The sequence below is a fragment of the Sturnira hondurensis genome, unplaced genomic scaffold (genome assembly GCF_014824575.4).
Source record: "Sturnira hondurensis isolate 20B ecotype Veracruz unplaced genomic scaffold, ASM1482457v3 Scaffold0022707, whole genome shotgun sequence".
Classification (NCBI taxonomy): Eukaryota; Metazoa; Chordata; class Mammalia; order Chiroptera; family Phyllostomidae; genus Sturnira; species Sturnira hondurensis.
In genome coordinates, this window is record NW_028095338.1 from 225,414 (window position 1) to 239,396 (window position 13,983).

A 13,983-nucleotide genomic window follows, 5' to 3' on the forward strand; every position below is an offset into this window, starting at 1 on the left:
GTGTTCATAACTATACTCATTGCTTCCTAAGAATATGTTAAGGTATGTATTTAAAAAAGAACACCTTTATCAAGTTTTACTTGCTCATCTTCATGTGTGTCTCAGTCAGGCAACCAATGCAAAACTTTCTAAAATTTAAGTTGTTTTCTTGGGCACAAGAGTGAAGTCAGTCATGCCCAAGCCTTGTTTAATGCATGGTTATGCATATGTCTGAGGCGGTATGTTAACTTTTTCAGGGAGTGGTAGAAGCCAAGAAGTTAATGCTGGGAGGGCTTGAAAAAGCAGAGAAAAAAGAGGACATCATGATGTACCTGCTGGCCCTGAAGAATGCCCTGCTTCCTGAAGCCATCCCGCTCCTCCTAAAGTATGCTGAGTCAGGAGAAGGGCCCATCAGCCACCTTGCTACCACCAGTCTTCAGAGATATGATGTCTCTTTCATCACGGATGAGGTAAATTCCCCAAGAATATTTGCAAAATTCACAAAAGGATAAAAGCATGCCTAAACATAAGTCAAATGCAAACACCTTTGAAGTCATCCTGTTTTTTTTCCAAACTACCAATTTCTCTTTCCTATTTAGAAATATCTCTTAAATTGGACTTAAGGCTATTCTGAAACAGCCTCACCTTTTGCATAGAAAATGTCCTATATTCTGAAGCATAAATATTAAAGCATATTCTTTTACTTTAAGAAACAAAGTATTTTCAGAAATATCTTTATTTCCACGAATTTTAAGATTCTATTAATTTTTTTGACACTAAAATATCTTGGCTTGATTATTACTGTATTGATTCCTATTGCTATATTTTCAGGACGCTATCTAAATTTAACTTTTATTAAGGCAGAGAATGTTTGTAAACCTTAAGCTAAATTGCCTGCTGAGAATGATGTTTCCAGTTTGCAGGTAAAGAACCTTTCCGTAGGTTTTCTGTGGTAGGCTGCAAAACATGATGTTTAGGGTCAGGGGCTAGACATCATACAGACCTACATACAAATTCTGGCTTTGTCCATTCCTAATTGTTTGCACTTAAGTGAGTCACTTAATTCCTGAGAACAAGGCCAACATTTGGGGGACATAGAAAGAGGTAGAAGAAAGTAGAATTGAAAGAAATATTTGTAAGTGCCTTGTACAGAACACCACAGACTGTGTATTATTAGGCAATGCTTGCAAACAACAGAATTATTTGTTGCTACAGAATGAATTAAGGCAAATTTCTTTGGTGATAATGTATTATTTTTGTAAAAAGTCCTCTAATGTAACCTAGGGACTTCCCATGATACTGATGTGAAAAGATGGATTCATCAAATGTGGTGAATGACCACTGTGGTGTAGAGTAGGGGGCGAGGCTGTGGTGAGGAGCAAGGGCATATAGGAACTTTCTGTACTTTCAGCTCAAGTTTGCTATAAACCTCAAATTTCAAATTGCTCCAAAAATAAAGGCTATTGATTTAAAAAAGGAGAAGATTCCGAGGTACTTCACTGTAGAGAAATGCCAGTCCATACAGCTATCTCTCCCCACAGCCCTATTGCCACATGGCAGTAGTATCTTTAAAAGAATTTATATTAAGTGATACCATGATCTGCTACAATAACAAATGAGCCTCAGAATCTCAGCTTATTAAAAATGTATTTCTCATTCATGTTATGCCTACTGCAGGTAATGGAAAGTGTGACCCTGATTTCACTGCAGTAGTAAAAGTAAGAGATGGAGGAGGCATACCAGCTCCTAACTACCTCAGCCCAGAAGCTACCCAAAGCAATTCTGTTTATGATCCAGTAGCCAGCACTAGGGCCGCAACTTAACTGCAAAGGAACCTGGGAAATGTAGGAATGCGTATTAAGAGCACTAACCACGCCTGCCACAATACCAATGTTAAAAATCTAGATGTGCACTAACAAGTTTGAACATCTTATGAACAGGTGAAGAAGACTTTGAACAGGATATACCATCAGAATCGTAAAGTTCATGAAAAGACAGTGCGCACTACTGCAGCTGCTATCATTTTAAATAACAAGCCATCCTACATGGATGTAAAAAACATCCTGCTCTCTATTGGGGAGCTTCCCAAAGAAATGAATAAGTACATGCTTTCCGTTGTTCAAGACATCCTACGTTTCGAAATGCCTGCAAGGTAGGAAACAGTGCACCAATCTCTCTGCTTGCTCAGGCTTATCTGAGTACACCTGTCAATGATAACAATGCTGTGCTCATTATGCTGGGTTGTGTTACGTCATCAAAGAGTTTGTAAAATTTTCCGTAAGAGGACTATTTAGTGGGCCAGATGAAACAACTTCACTTTGGCACTATGATTGGAATTTCAGGTATGATTTTTACTCTGGGTCTTCTGCTCAATCTGGTAGCTAAATATTGCCAAACATTAGTCACACTTTAAAATCTAACTACATTTTTAGAAGAACTATATTTGTAAATGGTACAACAAAACGATGTTAAATTCTCACAAAGTGGTCTCTCAGGAAGTTCTTTCTTAACTTCCCAAATGTTAGAAATCTTTGAAGCTTTATAACACAGATCAAAAGAATTTACCAGTTTAAATTTAAAACCTTAGGCATGGCCCTCATTTCAGAACTACTCTGGATGTGAAGAACAGGATGAGCAGGGTTCACTGCTCTCAGTCACTCTTATTGGGTTGTCTTCCTCCTGGTTCCCAAGTCTCTTCTGAATTTGCTGATGTCCCACCTCAAAGTGGCTCTCTGTGTTTCCTCCCTGAAATAGTGGGCCAGAAAAGGAATTTCCTTTTCCCCTGAGTTACATGCAGAACACGTAAAAGATCAAATTTGAGCATTACCGGTTGGAAGGGAAAACATACATGGAGAGGGAAGAAAATGAAGAGAAATGGAAAAAAATTAAAAGGCAGTAAAAGATTGAAGGAAAGAAAAACAAGGAATGAGAAGAATATAGGGAAAAGAAACAGGGAGTGAATAGAAGAGAGAAAAGATCGGGACAGATAAGGAAGAAGGAGCATGAGTGAGAGAGAAAAGAAGCCAAGCCCGTTTGCAGCCACACATTACAAATCGAGGATCTGACATCTTTTATTGCTGTGTTTCCTCTATGTGACTGGTGGGAGAGATCTGGGTGGATTCGCTGTTCTTGTTTTGTGAATCTAGTGATTTGGGGACAATAAAGAGGAAGCAATGCGCTAGAGAGCAGCCTAGGAAAGGCAAAGAGGCCATCACAAACACTATAGGTCAGATTCTCAGGACCAAAACCATGAAAGGCATCTTGCTTAGTATCTCTCCCGGTGTGGGGGTCCAGTCTCCTGGCAGGTGGCAGGAGGATCACCTCCTCTGAGGGAACTTGTGTCCTGGTTCAGAGACTCACTATTACTTTTTTGTATGACTGAAATCTTCCTAGAGGCCATGGTGTTATCCCAGGTCTAGGAATTTATCCACAGACCGGCAGGCCCTTTGACTATCCGAGGAAAGTTGTCATGGCCCTCCGCATCTTTTCTTCTCCAGACTAAAATCTTGTAACTCAGTGATATTGGGGGTCCAAGACTATGAGGTAATCATTCTCTCCTCTCAATAATTTTCTACCTCAGATCCAGGTTCATATCCTTTAGTAAAATTTTTTGTTGTGTTATAATTTTATAATTACTGATATGATTAGAATTAAGTCAGAAATGGAAAGATCTAAATACTAATTAGGTAAGTAGACAAGTTAGAGGCATGGGGTAAGGTTCAAGACTTACTATAGGGAAGACAATGGTTTGGTTTTGGATATAACTGAGAGTTTTTTTAATTTAAAATTGCATAAACATAGAAAAAATTTCTGGAAATTTGCTATTGTATATATTTAGCTAGTGATAACATTAAAGGGTATAGGAAAATGTCTAAGGAAATATTGGCAACCTCTTCAATTTGGTACAGCTTTCTTTAAAAGTATACACTGTTTAATGATGGAACCAAGATGATTCGAAGAGGATATGCCTTCCATGCCTGAGCAGTGCACACCGGCAGCCTCAGCCTTCTCACAGCTGGGTGTCCTTGCCCGGCTGAGGAATGAAGTGGAAGCCCCACGCCTGGTGCCGGCACTCCAGCTGGCATCTCCCCAGACTTGGAGCAGCAGGAGGAACGTTAGGCCCCTCTGTTTTTTCCACTGAAGACACGGGGTTTTTTTCCAAACCCTACTTGGAAACAGCCATTACAATGAATGTACAGTTTTTTCCTTTTATGTGTTGCAGCAAAATGGTCCGTCAAGTTCTGAAGGAGATGGTTGCTCATAACTATGACCGTTTCTCCAAGAGTGGATCCTCTTCTGCCTACACTGGCTACATAGAACGTAGGTAACCCCAAAGGGGGTTCTCCCGCCACACCCCTCCCCAGCTTGGTATTACTGGAGCTGTTATTAAATTACAGGGCTTTTTTCTATCCTTTTTTTTTGCCATTAGGTAGTCCCCATTCAGCATCTACATACGGTCTTGACATTCTTTACTCTGGTTCTGGCATTCTGAGGAGGAGTAACCTGAACATTGTTCAGTACATTGGGAAGGCTCAGCTTCATGGCAGCCAGGTAACTCATTTTCCACTAATTTTGCTGAATGAAGTATATAAAAATTAGAGGTAACAATAAGGTTTTTATACTGTTGGTACCACTATAGAATGCATACGTTAACAGTGATTTCTGCCATATATCACCCATGATTCCATCATCTGTGGGAGGCTATATGGTTTATAGACCCCTAGAGAGTTTTGAATCTCAATTTGAAATCTAAGTAATTTGATTCACTAGACTTGCAAAAACCCATTTTTCTTTTTAAAGGTACACATATTCAGAGAATTGAAATTGTGCCAGTATTTTTCACATGTGTTTTTTAAAATATTTTATTTTTATGCACAGATATATATCTTGGAGCCCCAGATATATAATCCTAGAATATATAATTTCTTTCCTTGGGTGTTTCTATAAAGAGATTCATTCCCCATAATAAAATCTTTTATAACAGAATATGCCTCTCTAAGGGGCCAATCTATGTTTTTCAAATTCTGCTGGGAGAGAAAAGAATAAAGTGTAGGCATATGAGAGCTGGTATTCTTCCATCCCTTTCATTTTACCTAAAATTTGGTGACACCCTATAAAAGGATTTTTAATTTTGGAATGTGTTTCCTTTTTAGTTTTCACGTATATAAAGTCATAACCTTCTAAGTAAGCTCAGTTAGGCTTTAAAATGATCCCGTGCTATATAAACTCAAGTTCCTATCTGTATGATATTACTACCGCTCTGATAGGACTCTAGTCAGAATACTATGACCTTCTGTCCTGAGGAGTGACCATCTGTTTCCTGATACGCACTCTGAAGTGACAAACAACCAGTAGTTAAGGGGCTTGGTATGGAGGACAGGGCATTTGTAGGACTCCTATGCCTGACAGAGATCAGCATATGAGCTCCCTTGTGGTGTCCATTGTGTTTTGTTTGAGGAGAGAGAGGTGTTAAAGCTGAAAAGTGTGAGTCATGGCTGAGAGAGTTCCACATCCTCTCAAAGCAGCAGCCTTAGGGTGACTGTCCCAACACCTGTCCGCCTCCTTTTGGGGCTCTACGCAATAGCTGATTCATTATGTGTGACAGTGCTGGAGAGACCAAGAGTCTTCCATAAAATGGAAAGCTCATGGCCTTTGTAGTTAGGCAGAGGGGTTTGAATCCTGCCCCAGCCATTTGAGCTTTTATTTATTTATTTTGTTTCACAAGGAAAATGGCTAAAATCATATGTACCTCAAAGGGCAGCTGTGCGGATTAAATGAGGAAAACTAACTCACCTTATATTCCATCATAAATTTTTCATTTGTTTGTTTGTTTGTTTTTTTGCCTACTTGCTACAGATTTTTTGAAGTATTAACCCCCAGGAAAGTTTTTCATTTTTTTTAAAGATTTTACTTATTTATCTTTAGAGGAGAAGGGAAGGAGAGAAATATCAATGTATGGTTGCCTTTTGTGCGTCTCCTACTGAGAACTGGCCTGCAACCCAGGCATGTGCTCTGACTGGGAATCGAACCCCAATTGTGTGGTTCGCAGGCCCATGCTCAATCCACTGAGCCACACCAGCCAGGTTAACCCCCAGGAAAGTTTTAGCTGTAGCTCGCTGTCCCTTATAGAACAGACAGGGAGCTGATGTCACAAATGTTATATCCATCTTTCTCATCTTTCTCTAGGTGGTCATTGAAGCCCAAGGACTGGAAGGCTTAATTGCTGCCACGCCTGATGAGGGGGAGGAGAACCTTGACTCCTATGCTGGCCTGTCAGCCATTCTCTTTGATGTTCAGCTCAGACCTGTCACTTTTTTCAATGGATACAGTGATCTGATGTCCAAAATGCTGTCAGCATCTAGCGACCCTGTCAATGTGGTGAAAGGGCTTATTCTGCTAATAGATCATTCCCAGGTAATTCATTCATTCTGCAAATATGTGTGGAATTCCCAAAATGTGCCAGGCACATTTTAAATATGCTCTGTGCTTAGACAATACAAGACAAAGTTTTACACATGTTGAAGCCCACATTTTAAGCATTCAGCCTCTTGGTATTTTGCCCTTACTCCTTTTTTCTTTGCTATAGGTAAGCTGGGTTTTCTTTTGTCTTTATTAACCAATTAATACATCTCCTCACTGTTGAGACAAAAGAGAAAATGCTCCATATTGTGAGTATAGTACAATATCAATTATATCTCAATACTGATACTAACATAAACAAAAAATTGTGCAGGAAATAACCTAAGATAAACAGAGCAGAGATGGCATTATCTGTTCACTTGGCTTTCCTGGAAAGCTTAGATATTTATCTGAAGTCAGGAGCTAAACCATATGGCTTCATAAGTTTCTGTTGACATTTATCATGACAAGGATGATGAAGATTCATATAATGCATCATTTTGACCCTGCCACATCAGTAGGGGCACAACCAACCATTGACACCAACCACGTTTCATGGAGACTTTTTGCTCCAAACTCTCATGGTCACAGAATCTTACAGAGATTACCATTTATCAGTAGAGAATAGAGGGACTTTCATTCATTTGAACTGCATTCTTCAGACTGGTTTTCAACCTTCCTCACTCCCAAATCTTACATTGCTATGATAAAGTATGACAATACTATCTTCTGCACAGTGAGATTTAGGTGACCAAGATACTATGGATGGCAGTGGTCTACCTCAGTGGATTTCCTGAGAAACAGATGAGGGTTAATCTGAATAACCTCTGAGTTTGGTGCTTAAAATATTTTTAATGTCTTAATGTGTTTCCTGCCTTACTAAGCATAACAATATAAAAAATGGAATATTTGTTAAATAAGGATCCTAAAGAAAATCTTTAAAGTCATCACTTTGTATTCTAATTCATACTGATGATTTTAGAGATAAATGAGGAGATTGAATTAAAATTTACAGACTATAGAACTTGCTTGGGAAATTTGCTTTTGTGGTTTAATAAATTCATGAGTAATATCCTAGGTTTGAATTTTGCCCCAACTAGTTACTTTCTGTGTGCTCTTGGGCAATTACTTAATAGCTTTAAACCAAGATTTCCTACTAGTAAAGTGAGGCATTTGGAATAGATGATCCAAAGTTTTTACCAACTTTGTCCTTTGGCAGATAATTTGACAGTTCTGATTTGTTGGGTTATGGTTAGGAAACCATAGATTTTAAGACCTGGGAGAGACCTTAAATATCAGATTTTACTAACACTCCTCCAAAACATCATAAATTAAAACTAAATGTTAATTTCCTATCTTTATTATTCCTCATTATAGTTCAGGATAGCTGTATATAGCAAAAAACAAACAATTTAGGGTAGATTAACCAAGTAGTTTGACTTTTATTATGTAACAAATTGTTGGAAGTAGTAATCCAGTAGGTAATGTGTTGATATAGAAATCCTAAGATCTTATCAGAATCCAGGCTCTTTCGCCCTCAGCTCAGCCATCTTTACATGTGGCTGTCACCTCATGCTTGTCACCTCATAATTATCACATGGCTGCTGTACTTCCAGCACTATCACCTTGATCCAAGAAGGAGGAAGGGAAGGGTGACAGGCAGTAGAGTCTGACTCTTTTTCAGGAACTTTCCTGGAAGCCCTATCTATTCTTACAAAAGCTGAGCATATACAAAAGGAAACCTTTTTTTCATTGACCAAAAGTTTGTTATGTGGATATCTCTAGCTGCAAGAGAAGCTGGTAAATATAATTTTTCAACGTTTCAATAGACACTCTGAATAAAACTGTGTTTTTGATAATACGAATGAAAAGAAAAACAACTAGCCATACCTCTTATATGCCTCAATCCTCAAGGTCACTCACAAGAAAATCAATTCTCATATTACATCAGAATTACACACTGGACATTTCCTTTGCCATATTACCTCTGGGGAGATTCATTCTTAATGAAAGAATCTCTGAAAAAGGCCTAAGAGTGCTAAGGATCTAGTTTATATTTTAAGATACAGGAGTAAAAATAGCTTGACACCATCTGTGTGTGCTCACCTACTCATCAACAATGCCTAATGCTCTAAATCCAGGTATAAATCTTGATGCAAACGTAAGTAGTAATCTGGACCAAAGTTGACAAACTTCTTATGTAAGGGGCAGAAAGTAAATATTTTAGATTTTGTGGACACATAGTTTCTGTTGCAACTACTCTGCTCCACCATTACAGAGTGAAAACAGCCATCGGTGATACATTAACAAATGAGTGTGGGAGAGCTCATTTTTTTATTTGTTTTTTGTTAAAAAAAAAAAACAGTCAGTAGGCTAGACTTGTCTGCAGGCCATAGTTTGTAACTTCTGATCAAGATTATTTTGTAAGGTTTTTCTATTCATTAAGCTAGGGCACCTAAGGCATAGTCTAAAAGAAAGGTCATCCCCACCCTATTAATATAACCTAATATCTGCATATTTCAGATTGGAGTATTTGGCAGATCTGGGGTAATTATACAAATAAGCTGTGTGAGGCTCCCTGCTCTTCAGGGCGCCTAGTAATGTCATCCCAGCTTCAGAGACACATACCACTCTAGGTCAGGTGCTGACATTGAAGGAAATTTTGGCAGTGGGTGGCCTGTCACAGCCACCAGGGCAGATGGAATTACTCTGTGCACACTCTGATTTCAGCTCATTGGATTACTCTCCAGAGAAGGATGTCTGATAAAGTCAACTTAAGAAGGGGATCCTCTTTAGTCTGCAAAGAACATATTTTCCTGAATGAGAGCAGTGGAATGAGTTGTAAAACTATCATGGTTTGACCTGTAAGAAACACCTGTAAGACCCAAATTAAAAGATCAAAGAGGTCACATTGGCTACACACACAGACCTACAGTATCTCGTTCATCCAGTTCATAGGCAAAAATGTAAATAAATATGTACTTTGGGTCAAACAAGGACATAAGATTAGGCTCTAACTTTTTTTCAGTATTCCTTGAAACATGCTTCCTTGCACGTCAGGAGACAAAAGACAGTCATGGTTTTGTGATGGCTGTGGGTGGAAGTGGAATAGTCTCCCCAGCTAGAAACAGTCTGGGTGCTCGTTCTGGCTCCACGTGTAATCTCCAAGCCTGACTTTTCTTTTCAGTTTTCAGATATAATGCCTACCATGGGAGAATAGTATGGGAATTACATGAGTTGTCAAATGTAGAGCTTTTAGGACACAGTTGGTACTTACAGACCGTTAATTCCACTTATTTTATACCCCTCAAAAGTTAGAACAACTGCATTATGTGGTTCAGTCCCTTTCAAGAAGTGAAGAATGGTTTGTCCTTCTACCAGGGTCAGTGGTCTGTCCTTCTACCGGGATCCAAGAAAATTCCTCTGTCACTATACATAATCTCCTTACATGAGGAAAATGGAATCTCTAAGAGCCCAGGCACTCTGCAAAGCCAACATTGCAAGGAAATGCTCTCTCCCCACGCAAGGCACATTGTCTAATCACTATGAAGTGTTCTTTTCCATGGCACTTGGTGTGTTCTGACATCCACTAATGTATGGTCAGTAGGAAAGCCAAAGCCCACATCACAGACCTCTGCTGGGTGGGGTAGATTAGCACAATCATGACTTTTCAAATTGGGAGCAAAGAAGAAAACACAAAGAACAAAAAATTTCTGAGTCAGGGCACATAGTAGGACTCATTTAGGAACAATCATAACAACAGTGCAAATGTAGAACTCTGATGTTTTGGTTCTGCTGTTTATAAGTGCAGGTTCAACTTTGGTCATGATTATTGAGGTTTTATCAGGGTGATTTGTATTCCTTTGGATTAGTGTCTTTAGCTCCATGCTGAGAATTTCATTTTTCCATCCAAGTGTCTATCTGACTGAAGTAGCTTCATGTCACAATCAGACATTTTTAGTGTACCGGGTTGTAAACCAAGTTCATTCACTGAAATTTCCTGCCACAGTTTTTGGAAAGTCAAGATAATTCAAGAAGATCAATAGAATCTTTTTTAGAAAGCAAAACTATGTCATTTATAGTTGGTGAAAACACAGCTCATTTGATCTGAGGAGGGCAGTTACATAAAGCTGGTCACACTGTCAGTTGTTATGAACCTGAGATCTTTGAAGCAGTATCAACACTAAGGATATTGAGGCTTTTCCCCTAAACCATTATTGTTACCAACACTGTCCCCAGGCAACTGATTCTAACCCAGCTGAAGAAGATTCAACCAATATCACCAGAGATACAAAGAAACTGCAAGACTAAGGGCAAAATGCTGGTAAAGGGAAACAAAACAAATGGATTTCAGACAATTACAACACTGCTTGGGAGGCACTATGTTTGCCAATGAGTGCTGTCCCTCTGGAATATGCTGTTGAGTTCATGTTGGATTCGACGTGTTCATTTGATGTCATTCCAGATGTCAAACAATGCGGTTTAGTTTAATTGGCTTGGTCTAGGTGAATTCCTATAACTTTTATATTGTACTGGCAGTTTTATCATGCTTTGCATTGGCTAACAGGATGCCACTGTCCATATTTGACATAGCCTATGACTAATTAGAAGAGTGTTAAAGGACTTCAACAGGTCAGCTAGCCCAACCCCTCGCCCCCCACTCAAAGCCGCTGCTGGAATCCTGGTGGAGATGCCTTCCCTTTCCCTAAAAGGGTGGTTCCCAAATTTGGGTGCATCAGAATCACATGAGAACTTATCACAGCACAAATTGCTGGGCCCCACCCTCAGAGTTTCTAGTTTAGTAGGTGTGGGACTTGCATTTCTCACAATTTTCTTGGATGCTGCTCTTATTTGTCAGGGACCACCCTTTGAAAACCATTTCTCCTCCCAAAGTGCAGCGATTGAAAGAAAACACCCTTCTTAATTGCCACTTTACTAGTACCAGTGTTTAATTGAATACATAATTTAGCAAAGTAACAATCTACATCTGGTGATCAGAATTAGAATGTGTTTCCAAACTTAGAGAAAGTCCCCAACACTAACATAACTGAAGTGGTATTATCTACAGCAGGAGATTGAATGTGCCTTTGGAAAGAGGTTGGCTAAATTGTGATTTTGTTATCATTATGTATTTTGCTCTAGGAGCTTCAGCTGCAATCTGGACTGAAGGCCAATATAGAAGTCCAGGGCGCTCTAGCCATTGATATTTCGGGTGCAATGGAGTTTAGTCTGTGGTATCGTGAGTCAAAAACACGAGTGAATAATCGGTAAGCATGTGTATAATGCTTTATGCAAAAACTACAGAAATTAGGTTTTTTTGGAATTGTTTAACTTTCTGACTATACAAAATCTACACTTTGCATTTTCTTATTTTTATTGAATTTATTGGGGTGACATCTATTAATAAAACTATATAGGTTTCAGGTGTACAATTCTATGATACATATCTGTATATTGCATTGTGTGTTTACCACCCCAAGTCAAGCAAGTCTCCTTCCATCACCACGTATCCCCTCTATCCCCTCTTTTACCTCCTCAGACCCTTTTTCCCTGTGGTGATCACCATGCTATTGTCTGTGTCTATGAGTGTTTTTTCTTCTTTGCTTAATCCCTTCATCTTTTTCACCCAGTCCTCAACCCTCCCTCCCCTCTGATAGTTGCCAGTCTGTTCTTTGTATCTATGAGTCTTTTTCTATTTTGTTTGTGAGCTTACTTTGTTCATTAGATTCCGCGTATGAGTGAAATGAAATGGCATTTGTCTTTCTCTGACTGGTTTATTTCACTTAGTGTGATGTTCTCCAGGTCCATCCATGCTGTCACAAAGAGTAAGATTTCCTTCTAGTTTATGGACAAGTAATATCCCATTGTGTAAAGGTACCACAGCTTTTAATCCACTTGTCTACTGATGGACACTTGGGCTGCTTCTAAATGTTGGCTATGGTAAATAACACTGCACTGAACATAGGAGTGTGTATATTCTTTTGAATTAGTGTTTTGGGTTTCTTCAGATAAAATCCAAGAAGTGGAATCACTGAGTCATAAGGCAGTTCCATTTCTTTAAAGATTTTATTGATTTATTTATCTTTAGAGGGGAAGGAAAGAGGGAGAGAAACATCAATGTATGGTTGCCTTTTGTGCGTCCCCTGCTGGGAGTTGGCCTGCAGGGAACCGGCCTGCAATGCAGGCATGTGTCCTGACTGGGAATCGAACTGCGATCCTCTGGTTCGCAGGCCCGCACTCAATCCACTGAGCTACACGAGCCAGGGCTAAGGCAGTTCCATTTTTAATTTTTTGAGGTAACTCCATACTGCTTTCCACAGTGGTTGCACCAGTCTGCAGTCTCATCAACAGTGTACTAGGGTTCCCTTTTCTCTACATCCTCACCAGCACTTATTATTTGTTAATTTATTGATGATAACCATTCTGACAAGTGTGAGGTGATATCTCATTATAGTTTTAATTTGTATTTCTCTGATGATTAGTGATGTTGAGCATATTTTCATATGTCTATTGGCCATCTGTATGTCCTCTTTGAAAAATTGTCTATTCAGGTCCTTTGCCCATTTTTTAATTTAATTTAATTTTTTTGGTGTTGAATTGTATAATCCTTTATACATTCTGACTTGTGTAAGTTCTTTAAAAATGTATCAGATATATCACTGGTGAATATGTTTTCTTATTCAGTGGGTTGTTTTTTCATTTTGTTGATGGTTTTATTTTCTGTGCAAAAACTTTTTAGTTTGGTGTAGTGCCATTCATCCATCAAAATCTATGCTTTCTAATTGTAACTATTAAAGCACAGAGTAAATGTAAATAATTATTAAATCATTAAATATAATCATTAAATTATAGAGTAAGAAATAACCATGGGAAGTCATGTTTTCCATAGCTTCTTATGAACAGATCAGTATCTGTTCATAATACAACTCAGCCAAGAACCATCTTCTTTTTAAAAGACCTCTGTAGACAGTATCCCCAGTGGATGACAAGTCCATCCCCTCTTGGTGTTCCACTTTAATAATTCACAATGTTCTTAAAAAACTTTACTCTGAAGCAAACTTTTAGCTTATCCCTCTATTTGTGATTTGAAATCTTTCTTGTCTTCAGGAAATCTTTTTGCTGTCTTCAGTCAATAAAAATTTAAAAATGGTCACTTTTATGCAGAATCAAAGTATTAAACATTCGGTCCTTAAGTTTTTTGTTAGCATTCATTTTTCTAAACAAAATATTCTCAGCTCCTTTTAGTTTTTCTAATCTACCTGTCAGGACAAATGAAAATGTTTTATTTTGAACATAACATAATGTCTCTGAATCAGTGTAATAACCAAAATAATTATTCTTTTGTTTGTTGTAACATTGAAGAAAAGGAAATTGAAATGCAATTGATTTTTATTTTTTTGGGTATTTGAAATATGGTGAGGCATAAGTGAAATAAGAGTGATAAAATTAATTTCTTTACGTTTCTTTTGTACTATGAGTGAAGGAATTGAGGACAATGAAAAGGGACACATTTGTGGCCCGTGGTGTTACTAAAACAAACCAAACGGTGAGAAATGAAGTAGACTGTCAGAGGGACCTGCAGTACAATTTAGCACTTGCTATTGA

At 38.5% G+C, this 13,983-nt stretch overlaps 1 protein-coding gene across 1 annotated transcript in view; it reads left to right on the forward strand.

The window, feature by feature from the left end:
• MTTP (microsomal triglyceride transfer protein) overlaps positions 1-13,983 on the forward strand; it is a 46,773-nt gene that overhangs the window by 28,763 nt on the left and 4,027 nt on the right. Inside the window, exons 11-16 of the mRNA XM_037036250.1 lie at positions 237-449; positions 1,920-2,131; positions 4,202-4,299; positions 4,409-4,530; positions 6,166-6,393; positions 11,521-11,645. Coding sequence (XP_036892145.1) covers positions 237-449; positions 1,920-2,131; positions 4,202-4,299; positions 4,409-4,530; positions 6,166-6,393; positions 11,521-11,645 — 998 coding nt within the window. The remainder of the gene's footprint in view (positions 1-236; positions 450-1,919; positions 2,132-4,201; positions 4,300-4,408; positions 4,531-6,165; positions 6,394-11,520; positions 11,646-13,983) is intronic.